At 46.1% G+C, this 13,189-nt stretch overlaps 1 protein-coding gene across 1 annotated transcript in view; it reads right to left on the bottom strand.

Moving 5' to 3' along the window:
• T265_07493 (hypothetical protein) overlaps nucleotides 1-13,189 on the bottom strand; it is a gene marked incomplete at both ends in the record, with an annotated part of 62,640 nt that overhangs the window by 38,513 nt on the left and 10,938 nt on the right. Inside the window, 4 exons of the mRNA XM_009173026.1 lie at nucleotides 1,567-1,785; nucleotides 1,837-2,016; nucleotides 9,876-10,112; nucleotides 10,648-10,833. Coding sequence (XP_009171290.1) covers nucleotides 1,567-1,785; nucleotides 1,837-2,016; nucleotides 9,876-10,112; nucleotides 10,648-10,833 — 822 coding nt within the window. The remainder of the gene's footprint in view (nucleotides 1-1,566; nucleotides 1,786-1,836; nucleotides 2,017-9,875; nucleotides 10,113-10,647; nucleotides 10,834-13,189) is intronic.

Raw genomic sequence — 13,189 nt, 5'->3', positions numbered from 1 at the left:
GACTTCCCCTGTCTAGGCTCGGGCAACCTGGCAGTATCCCAGCCCTCGTGCAACCTTCGGGTGGCATGGCAGTTAGGCGCCGAAAGGGTATGAGAGATGAACGACTTTTTTCACTCTATCCTACAGTCGTGTGTCGACGCACCGTAGAAGCTGGTAGATGTAAGTGGATCGGCTGACTGAAAACGGTCTTGTTTACTCAGTTGGTTTGCGGTATGCCTAGGGCTGTTGTCCAGACTATAACCATTGTGACTGCCGGTTAACGCTTTGAAGTGTATCGGGCAAGGTGGAAGCCGTCTAACTACCATGAGCTGAAGAGTTCGTTACCACAGCACCGAAAAAGAAAACCGTTATTGAATGAACTGCTGAAGTTAGTCCAACTAACACAGACAGCAAAGCTTGTCGCAATATCGCCCCTCTGACTGGTACCGGTCAGTTTCACGTGTATGGAGTAGAACAGCAAACACGTGAGATCTGTCACTAAGTTCATATCAAGTTGGAATTTTATATCTATCCCCAGAAGAGCAAGGAAGAACTAAATTTTCTTCAGTCTATTGTAAATGACGGGAAAGGCGATGGTTCATTTCCGCCTCTCCATCCCCCAATCTCGTAAAGTAGAAGCTTTCAAGTCGAAGAAACGCTTTCGCATTTCCCGAAAGTGTTCTGTCGAGAAGGGGGTGTTGTCCATACACAAAACGAGATGGCTTGGTGGCCAAAGCGCTAATTTACTGACCGGATGGTCTTTGGTTCGATCCCGGCTTCTGCATCTCGACTGCTCCTGTCTAGGCTTGAGCAACGTAGCAGTATACCAGCCCTCGTGCTTCTTTCGGATAGCATGGCAACTAAACACTGGAAGGGTGTCACAGCTGAACGATTATTATGAGTGTTACTTGAGTACACGTTAGGAAACACTATCAACTTGGGGCATTCAGAATTTCCGGAGGCGACAAGTGGTACAGTCGTCAGGTAGATGTATCGCACAAATAGGGTGCCGGCAATACCAGAAAGTGTAAAACCCAACAGACTACCGATCCTTAGCCACACTCATTACGAACTATGTTCACAAATTCAATCAGTGATGTAACATTCTGTGAGCACCAGTAAACGAGGAAACACGTGATTAGGCCACAGTTGGATTCAATTCGACAGCCCAAAATGACTTGGCTTTTTATGACCACGCTTGAGGAATAAGATGCCTAAAGTGGCCCAAAGCACAACGAAATACATGTTTCCGTAAGATGGAACACAGTCTTTCGATTATTTTGAAAGATGGAATCACAGCCACCTGCTGTATACCAGAGTGCTCAGGATTCGCCCTCCATCTGACTGCGAAAAGCAAGCAACAGGAACTTAGTTGCGTACACTGAAATGTCTTTATCTCTGTGATTGAATTGGCCTGGATTCTCACGAAATGTTTTCGCAGTTCCAAATGTGTGAAATCCGAATAGATCATGCATTCGATGGATAAGTGCACCAGGTGACAAGTTCAAACCTGACTGGAGGAAATCGAACAACTGCATAGTAAGCAGCAAGCAAAAAAAACGACAATTTTACATTCAGATAAACTACCTCTATGAGTCGATGTTCCGGTGCAGAGATGGCCCTAACATGTTCGTGAATCACAAGTTTTGAGTAGCGGTCATGCTCAGCAAACCAACGCGTTTCCTCTTGAGTATCGCCTCGCAAGTTGGCCACCCCCTTTAGGAGAGCAGTTGCCCATAGCTGAATCCCAATATCAGGCAGTCGGTTAGCCACGTGAATGGCTGCGCTGATCATCTTCTGACCTTCCTGAATAAACAAAAAAAAGAGTCGATGTTCCGGTGCAGAGATGGCCCTAACATGTTCGTGAATCACAAGTTTTGAGTAGCGGTCATGCTCAGCAAACCAACGCGTTTCCTCTTGAGTATCGCCTCGCAAGTTGGCCACCCCCTTTAGGAGAGCAGTTGCCCATAGCTGAATCCCAATATCAGGCAGTCGGTTAGCCACGTGAATGGCTGCGCTGATCATCTTCTGACCTTCCTGGATGAACAAAAAAATGAAGGCAAACTTTAAAAGAAGACCTTGTCACTCTGTGTAGGCAGAATAATTCAGAAAGACAACCGAACAAGGAGAGTAATTCGTTAATGATGTGCCCAGTTATATTAGGCTAACGATAGTACTACTGAATTGCAACACCTCAGCGACAGGGTCACGAAATGCATCGTGATGATGTATTGCAGATCTACACATGAGAAAATCCACCGTATACAAGCAGCACCGCCTCAGTGCGAACGAACATTAGGCACACGCACACGCTGACTTCCACTCAGAAAGTCAGACAAAATCTGTGCTGATCCACCGACACTCTGTGCCGACAACAGCTGCATCATCAATAACAGCAGCAAGGGCAGCCCAGACGTGAGGAGGATTTATCGCTCGTAGAAAGTGGAAATGTCAACGACTGGAAAGTAACGAAATTAAGAGTAACCAGATTGGGACAGTCACGTACTTTATTTCGGGAAAAGAGAAACGAGCGAAAGAAATAGGGTGATCGTGTGGACGAAAGAAAATCTGATATATGAATAGCATCGTTTTTCTACCATGGACAGCAATCCAATGCGTTCATCCGCGTTCAGCGAATAATAACGTGCGTAGTAGGTTATATAACAAAAACCATGTACCAGTCTTTCCATCCACCTAGAAATTTAGACAATCAGATCGATAATAGACTGTTGATCTACAAAAATCAATGACTGTATTTAATTACGGCAACCCCTTCCCTAGTCCCACCTGGAAGGAAAAAACGTAGAGTGCAGGAGAAGTGGAGTGTGGAATTCCAGCTACAAAATAGATTTTCGACCAGCAGGCAAACTGATGGATAAAATTTGAAGGCGCGCAAATCGGTTGCACTCAGGATTGGATGGACTTTTTTGGGTCACTTCTGTTGTTCAACTTGGCTCCCTTCGTCAGAAAATGGTCGTCGATGCAATCTTTTGAAAAGAGAAACATGAGCAGAAAGTATGGCGAACTAAGATTGTACGGCATTCAACCAACGCGCCATGTTATCATTTTAGAGGAAATCAGATCGGTTGGGCTTCGATCCTGTGATTACAACAGATCGATGCCAAAAAGCTGATAGGTACTGTAATCAGCGGTGCGGAATTCATGAATTTCCAGCAGATAAAAGGAGTCTGCCGCCAAATGTACCATTTCCGCGCGCCAGAATACACGAGCCAACAGGCATCCGGGGATTTGGCTCGGTCTTTATGTGTTAGAGTGCAATCCAAGAACAATCTCTAACTGAAACCCGTCCACAACTGATCAGTGACTTGAAAGGCACAAAGCGATTGGGTGTTCGTGATCTAATGAGCCTCGGAGATTGTAAGTGCTTAGTTAGACCGTTTGGCCAACTGACCATCGGTTCTCACAGGAGATCCGAAGAGTACTGAGGGTAATGTGCTTCAAATTCGAATTAGCGTTTAAATGGTAAAGGGACCCTGGGTAGCTCGGCCTTTGATCCGTGACTTGTCTCATTGGTGCTCATCTGGGAACGACCGTCTTGTGTTGCTAACCCGAGTGTGTTCTCACTTTCAGGAATGAGACATTGATTTGCGATGCTTGTAGACGTTGTCCCAGACTTTCTCAATTTTTCAGATTGAATAACCTCAATCAGGCGAAGCCGGTGACTCGATAACTACCGAAATGTGGATGCATGTTATTGCGAGTAGGAAAACGGTATGAAAATACATCCATCGTTTCAGAGGTATGGTAAACTGAGGGGTCATTTTGTTTAAGTTAAATGAGAACTGTCAAGGGAAACAACTGTAAAACAGACTTTTTATGGGACCATCCCCGTTTTTCACTAGTTTCGACTCGAGAGAAGCCACCCGGACTTTTCAATTTTTCAGATTGAATAACCTCAATCAGGCGAAGCCGGTGACTCGATAACTACTGAAATGTGGATGCATGTTACTGCGAGTAGGGAAACGGTATGAAAATACATCCATCGTTTCAGAGGTATCGTAAACGGAGGGGTCTTTTTGTTTAAGTTAAATGAGAACTGTCGAGGGAAACAACTGTAAAACAGACTTTTTATGGAACCATACCCGTTTTTTTCACTAGTTTCGACTCGAGAGAAGCCACTTCGCGTAGTGGCTACCTTCGATTGATCCATGAAAGAATGACCTCCTTATAGGGGGGACAGCTGTCCTTAAATCAGTCACTTTGCACTTTGGTATTTGAGTGTGGTGGTTTGATCCGCTTCATCTATCACGTCCAGGACGATTTCATCCGAACAATCAATCGGAAGGTGAATTACACATCCGTCTAAAAAGGCACTAATTTTAAATAAACCCCAGGTTCTACATCGAACCCTGACACTTTCAGAAAGGTGATTTTCTCTAACGGTTTTGACAGAGACTCGGATCTATCCCCGGTCCGCGTAACTCTGTCCTACGAGCTGCGTGGGGAGGGTGTAAAAATCAGAAAACGATGCATAATTGTCTTCTGACACATGTGGCGCACAAAATGGATAATATGAGAGAAAAACAGCTCGAGTGATCCTATTTTCAAAGCCGGATAGAGGAGATCGAATTTCGGAGTATGATGTGCGCTTTCCCGCATAAAAGCAAGTGGACATCCCACCAATATGTTTTGGTGGTTTATCGCGATGAGAGTGCAATAGAGCGGATTGGCCGAAAAACGGCTTGAAAAAAAGTGGGCTAAACCGATTGCCGCTTAGACAGCATACGTACACAAATATTCATATTGCTACTGAGGAGCTGAACAAGGACAGTCCCAAATCCACTCACACTCGAACCACGAAACAATGTAGCAACCAGGAAAAATGTCTCGCCTCCTCCAAGAGGAAACACTTGCGGAGCAGACTAAAATCACTCTGTTGTTGAGTGACATGCGTTCAGCTGTAGCACCCTTCCGGTGCCTAGCTGCCATGCTCCCCGAAGGAAGCACGAGGGCTGGGATACTGCCAGGTCGCCCAAGCCTAAGCAGGGGAAATCGAGTGGCTGAGGTCGGGTTCGAACCACGAACCTTCCGGTCAGGAAATTAGTACTCTAACCACTTGAGCCATCTCACCCTCCCCCTTCATGCTACTAAAGATATGGTCAAAACCGAGATCTCCGACATATTATGGTAATTCGCTTTTCCATGCCCCAAAAAGTGGTAGGTTTTTCTAGAAAGCAGTGTACACTTCCATCATGTTCAGTCCTTCACGAAAATTCTGAATCCGAGCAACTGGATTTATCTCTTGATCGAAGCTCACTACCAAACAAATATTTCATTACAACGAAAAGTTCGATACGTGCGCCTGCCAATCATCTGCGATCTGTCATATTGCTCAACAACTTTCAACGACTTTCCTTGAAAAGAGGATTGCGTCACTGACGATTTTTTCGGAGCTCACTAAACCGATCATTTACGACGTGCCGATACGCTGAGTTTTACCACTGTCCAGAGAGACACACACATTGACTTCTACCGTTGAAGACCAACTATCTGGCGCCATCTTTTAACTTTTGTGATAGGGTGATAGGAGCCCTTGACTCCGCTTGGCAGCAGCAGTCAGTCGGATAGGATCGAAAGGTTCGGGGATAATCAACACAAGAACACACAAATGTAGATAAGAAAAATTCGGTTCATGAGGACCACTCAAGAAGACGACTTGCGTTGGTGACCATACAAAGCAAAAGGCTACGGTGTGAAGCCTAGCTAGAGCGCAACAAAATTCGGGCATCTATCAGATCAAAGCAAGGAAACAACTAGCCGTTCTGAACCATACATTAAGTCGCTCTCCTCACAGAGGCTACACCTCTAGAGGACTATAGAAGAAACCGCTGCTGTAGGGAGACAAGTTGTTTCCCGTGTGTACGCATGTGTACAACCGTTGTTTTCTCTTGGAGACCACTTTCTTTGGGACCCTTCAGGCTTCTTCTTCTAGGGAGTAAATGCTGGCGACCCGAATTGTACGAGTTCTCGTTGATCCGTTGGTTAATTGCAAGCGTGAGGCGAATTTAGCGCAATGTGTTCATATCACAGGGTAATCGGACGTTTTCAATCGAAATACCCAGATGAGTAGACACATGAATGGTGAAGCTCATCTCGGGAGACTACTTTTATTTTGTTCCTTCGAATGACCTCTCCAGAGGGGGACAGTTGTGCGGCGGATCGTTCAACAGGATGCAGTGATACACATCAATTGTGTTCAAGCGGCGAAAGAAGCAACCCAGTTTTGCGTTTGCTGTCTCGCTCATCTAAAGAAGCTACAAACGTTAGCAGACATTTCGCTGATTCCCAATGGATGTTGGGCAACAACCTTGACCCGAGATCATCGTAACAGCGTCCTACCCTAAAAAACAAATATTAATCCTGACATGTGCGCGGCATGAACCCGTGAACGAGATTCAACATATTTCCTATCGGACGATGTTGACGAGTAACTGACCGAACCGGCCACGTTGTTTATGTCAATCCGTAACGAATCCGTCATCAAAACAGACACGGTCCATCTCCCTACCCCACTGAGTTCTTTCACGTTCAGCCATGTAAACGAACACCAAAAAACGGACATCCTGAACACGTTTGTTGTGGCACAAAAAGGGTTCACCTATCAGCCGTATGGAGACCGACCTGAACAGGAGGTTCTCAGCTGGACAAATAGAGGTCAAGTAATAAACTTGTGTCTGTCTGCAACAGGAACGAGTGGAGTAGTGATTGACAGCTGTGGAAGTGAAACTTATCTCGGAGTTTCGCTCTCACAAGCAACAACAGACGGGAAATCTACGTAAATGGAAGGAAGCATGAAAAAAACGTCAACTGCCTTGATAAGATGATTGATGTGGGGAAGAAACTGCAAGGTAGCGTGTTCACATGGGACTATGAACACGCAAGGGCGAAGAGAGCAAAGCCCGATAAATTGGAAATAGGCAAAGGAATTCAAGCATACGCAGACAACACAGACATTCAGGGAATCAGTTGCGAGTGAGACGTTTGGGGAAATTGGAAGAGTTGAATTTGGACTGAGAGCAGAAAAGTCAAGCATAATAGTAATGATGAAATAATCGTTAAGCTTCAAGACCCTCTGAGTGCCTAGCTGCCATGCCAACTGAAGGAAGCACGAGGGCTGGGCTACCAGGTTGTCCAAGCCTAGACAGGAGCAGTCGAAATACTGATATTAGGTTTCGGTAGGTGAGCTAACACCTTAAACATTGATTTATCTAGAGCTCCATGAACACAAACCAAAACCTTTGCCCGTTGAAACGAATTCATTGGGGACTGACTGGTCACGCGTGTCGCCCAAGATAATCCAGGGAGCTCCCAGTTCAAATCCGCAAGCTGAACCCGGACCAAGCTTGGGTAATCTACCAGTATCCTGACTTGTATCTTCATAGGGTTGAATGGCAGCTAAAGGCGCAAGAGATGAGCTGACTTAGACACAAAATATTATGTGGATGATTGAACTTCATTCGCACAGACGAAGATATCTGGGCTGTATTAAATGGGAGCAAAGACACGATGGGGTACAAGGAGTGTGTTAGAAGCGAATGGCACGTGGGATTCGTATAGTCCTTTGGTCACATTCACAGAATTCGCAGCTGTGCATTTTGATTTGAGTGGAATGATTCGAGGAAAAAACACAAGCATGGGTTTCTGGGTGTCCGAGGAGAACACCTATTATCGCCGAAATTCGGTTGGCTGTAAATTGCAGTCCACTCAGTGCACGGTACTCCAGAGTAGACAGTCTGGAGCTTCTTATAAGGATCCAATCCGCACAAAAAAGAACCGTAAGTACCGCTTCCTCAAAAAGAATTACATACTTTGTCGATATCATCCAGCTGTAGCACCCTTTCGGCGCCTAACTGCCATGCCACACGAAGGTGGTACGAGCGCTGGGATACTGCCAGGTTGCCCAAGCCTAGACAGGGGAAGTCGAGTGGCAGAGGTCGGGTTCGAACCACGCGTTCTAACCACTTGGTCCATTGGTCCACTTGGTTAACATTCACTAAGGGTACTGAGAGCACTCACTCAATCACTAATATGCACACTGGGACGGAGTACAGTACATTGAATGGGTATGTAGTCTCTATCTAGCCATATACCGTATTTAGATTCTCAGTAGAGCGTCGTTGAAACTTCGTCACACTGAGAAAAACTCGAACTAAGGTTCGTGCAACACAGCAAATCGGGTCATTTGCCTGATTCAATGACACTAATTCATTGCCGTGCAGTCTAGCATTGTGCTGTCTGACTGATATCCTCTGGTTGCAGTCACATCACAGCCAGATATAGAGCCGATTTGGTGTGCTCGTACAGCTGTAGCGCCCTTTCGGTGCCTAGCTGCCATGCCACACGAAGGAGGCACGAGGGCTGGGGTACTTCCAGGTTGTCCAAGCCTAGACAGGGGAAATCGAGAGGCAGAGGTCGGGTTCGAACCACGGACCTTTCGATCAGTACATTCGTGCTCTAACCACTTGGGCCATCCCGCCCAACGCTCTCCACTAGTAAAACATTTGGGTGCTGCTCACCGCAGCCTCTGGACACTAAAAATGGAATAGTGAAACTCAAAACGGAGGATTTCCAACGGAAATCCACATTCAGTGGTTGTCCGAGCCACAGAACGAAAGATACTTATGGGAAGATTGACTAACTCCACTGGTAAACTGAGCCAAATTATTAGGTTTAGGGGACTTGTGTGTCTTCTAGTAAAAGGGGACAGTGACACATTGAAGATGAACGCGCTTACGCAGGAAGACTAAGGACTGCGTCCATCCTAAAATTGCCGGTCAGGAATTAACCACCTTGGTTCGCTAGTCCCAGTAGAAAGGGTCGTACGAGTACGATTGACTTCTAAAAGCAAACAGATAGTGTAGCATAGGAGAGGACTATTCAGCCTGACTGCAGTCGAACCGATTTTCGTTGCCACAAACAGTCGGAACCGTTCATATTTGGTGAACAGTAATGAACGATACATGAATATAACAATGGAATTTCGAAACGCTGCTCAAAACTAAAGGAAAGCAGATATGCTTCATGTAAAAGGAAACATCACCGTTAGCTGGATAGGCTGTGGCATGAGTTTATTTGTGTGTGTGCAGTTCATGGTTGTACATGGGCTGGGATACTGTGAGGGCGTCCACACCTAGACAGGAGGACGATTAGGGTCCTCAACCAAAGCCTTTGGCTCAAAAGCCTAACCGTAAGGCAGCGGTGTTCGGCTGGAAATGCAATTACATTAACTTTTTTTACGGAACACGTCACCTTACATGTTCCAACCCCCAACCTGGAGGGCCAGGAGACTGCGTTCGTCGGACCTCTACCCATGGACCAACCTGGTATGAGAGACTCTGTGAGCATCGTGCGGACACTCCCCAGTATAGCTCAATGGGTCGCCGAAGTACACAAACCGCCACACCACGGTAACGTCCAGTCTCTTCGTGACGGCCTGGATAGACTGGATAGGGGCCAAACACCCTTTTACATATACGAAAAACAAGAGTTTCAAAACGGTTGTGTCATTTTCCAAAAATGGAGCTGAAATGAAAAGATCGATAGGAGATACTGATGAATTCAAATGAAAAAAGCACTAATTTGCACTCTGACGTTTTCTCCAACCTCTCTGTCAATAAGGCGAATAACGATTATTTGACAAAATTTGCTTGGGAGGAAAGTCAACCAGATCTGATGAGTTTTAAAAACTAGCACAACGTAGAATTGTCAGTGGGTCGGCCAAAACTCAAATCGATAACTGCGCGGTTCTATTGTTCGAGTTCGAACAGGAACTCGAAGGCACGTGGGAATAGCTGTGAAACGGGCGGTTTCAAGAGATCAAGTTAGAGACATAAAAAACTGCCAGCGAGTAGAGTCCCGCCATGAGTGTCACTCACCCCGGTGTTGCGCTCGTTTAGATAGATTTGACCCATTGTGATGAATGCGGAAGCCGAAAGTCGGTGTAGCTCTTCTTCATTGCCCAAACGCACAGTCTCGCGAAGGAAAGTCATTGCATCGGGGATCCGGTTCTCACAGAACGCCTGGAAAGCTCGAACATACGAGGCTGCAGCACGCAGACAATAACAGCCTTCGAGTACATGGACACCCGAAGTGAATACTTCGTTGAGTAGCGTCTGACAGGAAAAATCAGGACACATCGCAGTAAGACGAGTATTTGGAAATACAGGTTGGTGGTCACTCACAAGGGATAATGAATGAGCGAACCGGCTTTCAGAGAAACTGTGTTGGCATCCCCGGTGCCAAAGGCAATCTAGTGGGTTTACTATAGTAAAATTCTGATGTAAACAATGTCGTTTAACTTTAACGCTTCGGGTTGCCGTCTCCAACGCCCTCTACCTATGTTTTGGCCAAGAGAAGGGTGATACCTGCTCGTAAGAGTATGTACGAATGGAAGCTGACGGTGGTTCTCACACTCTATAAAGATACAAGGTTGTTAAAGCAGTACAAAGTAGGCCCAGATGTATAAGCTGTGTGCAGGCGTTCCTAAGTGCAAAAACTTCTAGGAGGGGATGCAGGACAGTTACACAGAGGGCACGATGAGTGCACAGGGATGAGAAGTCCGGATCATTAAGCCGGTGCACCGTCAACAGAACATGGGATTCGTGCAAAATGAGGATAGTATGACAACATGCACAAAACTCCACTAACCTCGCATTCCTTTGTGTTTCCTTTGCGTATGTGGACCAATGCCAAATTGAGGCATATTAGTACAGAGAGCGGATCTCGCGGTCCATCCGGTTGACAGCATGCCCGATTGGTTGTTGGAGTCGTCAAACTTAGAGCGTTACTGGCCATACTGGCCAGATCAGTACCAACGCGGGGACTGGAGATCAACTGCAGGTCAGAAAACATGTTGGATAAATGTTGAAAATCTGTAAGACAGGTTAAGCACCAGTAAGTATTACTGGTGTATTGCTGTCAAAGATGAAATTTAAGGCATTTATAAGGTTGTGTGATGCTGACAGAAGCCCTGCCGCGACTCTATGTGCACGATCGGCATCACCACTACTACGAACAGAAGCTCTCAACAGGGTATGTGTAGTAACGGTATTATTCCCAGCTTAGTTCACGGTCTGAGCCTCCCAAGCTAGGGTTAACATCAAAACAACCACCAAGGGTGCACAAGGTATGTAAACGCCCGAAACGAAGTAAAACGCCTGTAAAGCGCTTCATATATATATAGCGTAGGTGCCAATAACTTTCTGGAAGTTATGACGAGTTCTGGATTCACCATTGGCAACCGGCATTCGGCCAATACTAGGTCATGATTGGCTGTTGAGTCCAGACTTTCGACCAATCAGATCTCGACTTGACGCCGGATCGACAAGCGTATTGAACTTTTGGCCAATCTTGCGTGGGCTTCTCGGCCGAAGTAGCACCTTACTGCGAGCGGTAAAGCAGGATCCGTGTGGAATTCCGCCTAACAGTATGACGCACCACTACCTAGCTCGAAAGTTAACCAATCAACCAATAAAGCAAGCAACCAATCAACAGGTCGGTTATTCAGTTAGTGCAATAGCCGACCAAGTGCAGATGAAATCTCTTCTTGGGACAAATGGTAGTCAAGAGCGCTCCCAGGTGACCATTCAGAATGGTTGGCGAATCCTTTCAAAGTAATTTAGCCGCTATACATGAAGTTTAAGAAGACAGACTTCTATGCGTTGCAGCACTTAACAGTAAATCGTGTTACTCAGGAAGAACTGCACTGAGCATGCGAATATGTCCCAAGAATCAGACTTACAAAGCTGCGCGTCAGAAATAGATTGCGAGTGACAAAAGCAACTAGAGGACCCATTTCCCCCACAGTAGGGGGACTAACAGTGAAGGGAGGTCTAGTTTACACCGTCGTTGGCAATCGAGAATAATGGTAGTATAATGATGTTCGTCGAGTTAGTCACAAGATTTGGCGACTCGGTCGCAACAAATCGCTTGACTCAGGAAAACCGAACGTCATCAAGCCTCTACCAAGGATTGAATCCGCTACGTGACAGGGTCATGCAAACGGTAGCACCGATGCCGCCTGCAGGATTTCGGCCTTATATTCTGCATAGTTTGTCGTCTGATAACTTGACGTAAAAAAAACTGCATAATTGCTGATGCAACCGACCTTTTCGAGAACACAAACCCGGAATAACCAGTCAGTAATACTCTATCGCGCCACATTTCCTAGAGTAAAGGACCAATTTCCGCGAATCGGTCTGAAAATGACAAAAATCCATGCGATACTGCGGTTGAAATACCTGAGATCAAGGTATCTTGATTTGGCTTCGCCGGTGTACAACACCACAGGTTGGAGCACGTCATCGTTGTGCCACAAATTCACGTGATCAAGAGAAGCAAATGTATGGTGCCCTTACTGATTGTCATCCTCCCTGTTTCCGCAGAAAAATACACCTTCATGGTGAAGATTAGCCATATGGTGCACAAATTGTCCGTTTGTAACAACTTATACTAACGACCAAAACAGGCGACCAAGTCGTGCGCTACGGGTATGAACCCGAAAGTGAGCTGAACGTTCCTCTGGGGGTCTGAATATATAGCTGGTCGCTGTTGCACGTTCTTCTGGGGGTCTGAATATATAGCTGGTCGCTTACATAGGCTAACTAGTTCAACAGAGACATGTGGTGTCCTTATCAGGGCAGACAACCTGTGCTTTCAAGTTACGGACCTTGAAGCATACAAGAATACGTCTGTCCTAGTCGATGGTTCCATTCCAGACTAGTATGAGATAACACCCTGTGTTGTCTGCCTGGGCTTTTCTAGTTGAGGTCATTAGCTAACAAGACATCTTACGTGAGGCATGATTTATCCATGTGGATTGTTCATCATGACAACCGAACTCATGAACCCTACTAATAGTAGTATGAGCTGAGCTCACCCACATAACAGCGTCCCTTGGTTGAGTCGACGGAGCTTGAGAGGTCTAATTTAATGTGCATAATCCTCAACGCCTCGTTCCGAGGTCATGCGCGACCACACGTCTACTGACACCCTGCATGACAAATACTAAGCTAGTGTATTTCGGTTCAACAGCATTTCGAACGTGTTCAGATAAGAAGGCTGTTATGCTCGATAAGGCCGGTGGCTGGGTTTTCATTCACACCTACTGCGATTGATATCCAGCTGTGACAACCTTAAGTAGGGGCACGCCAGAAAGCCCATAGTAGCGTGGTTTAGAAAATTGGTTGGA

The sequence above is a fragment of the Opisthorchis viverrini genome (genome assembly GCF_000715545.1).
Source record: "Opisthorchis viverrini unplaced genomic scaffold opera_v5_171, whole genome shotgun sequence".
In the NCBI taxonomy this organism is placed as follows: domain Eukaryota; kingdom Metazoa; phylum Platyhelminthes; class Trematoda; order Opisthorchiida; family Opisthorchiidae; genus Opisthorchis; species Opisthorchis viverrini.
This window is presented reverse-complemented; position numbering and strand designations above follow the sequence as displayed.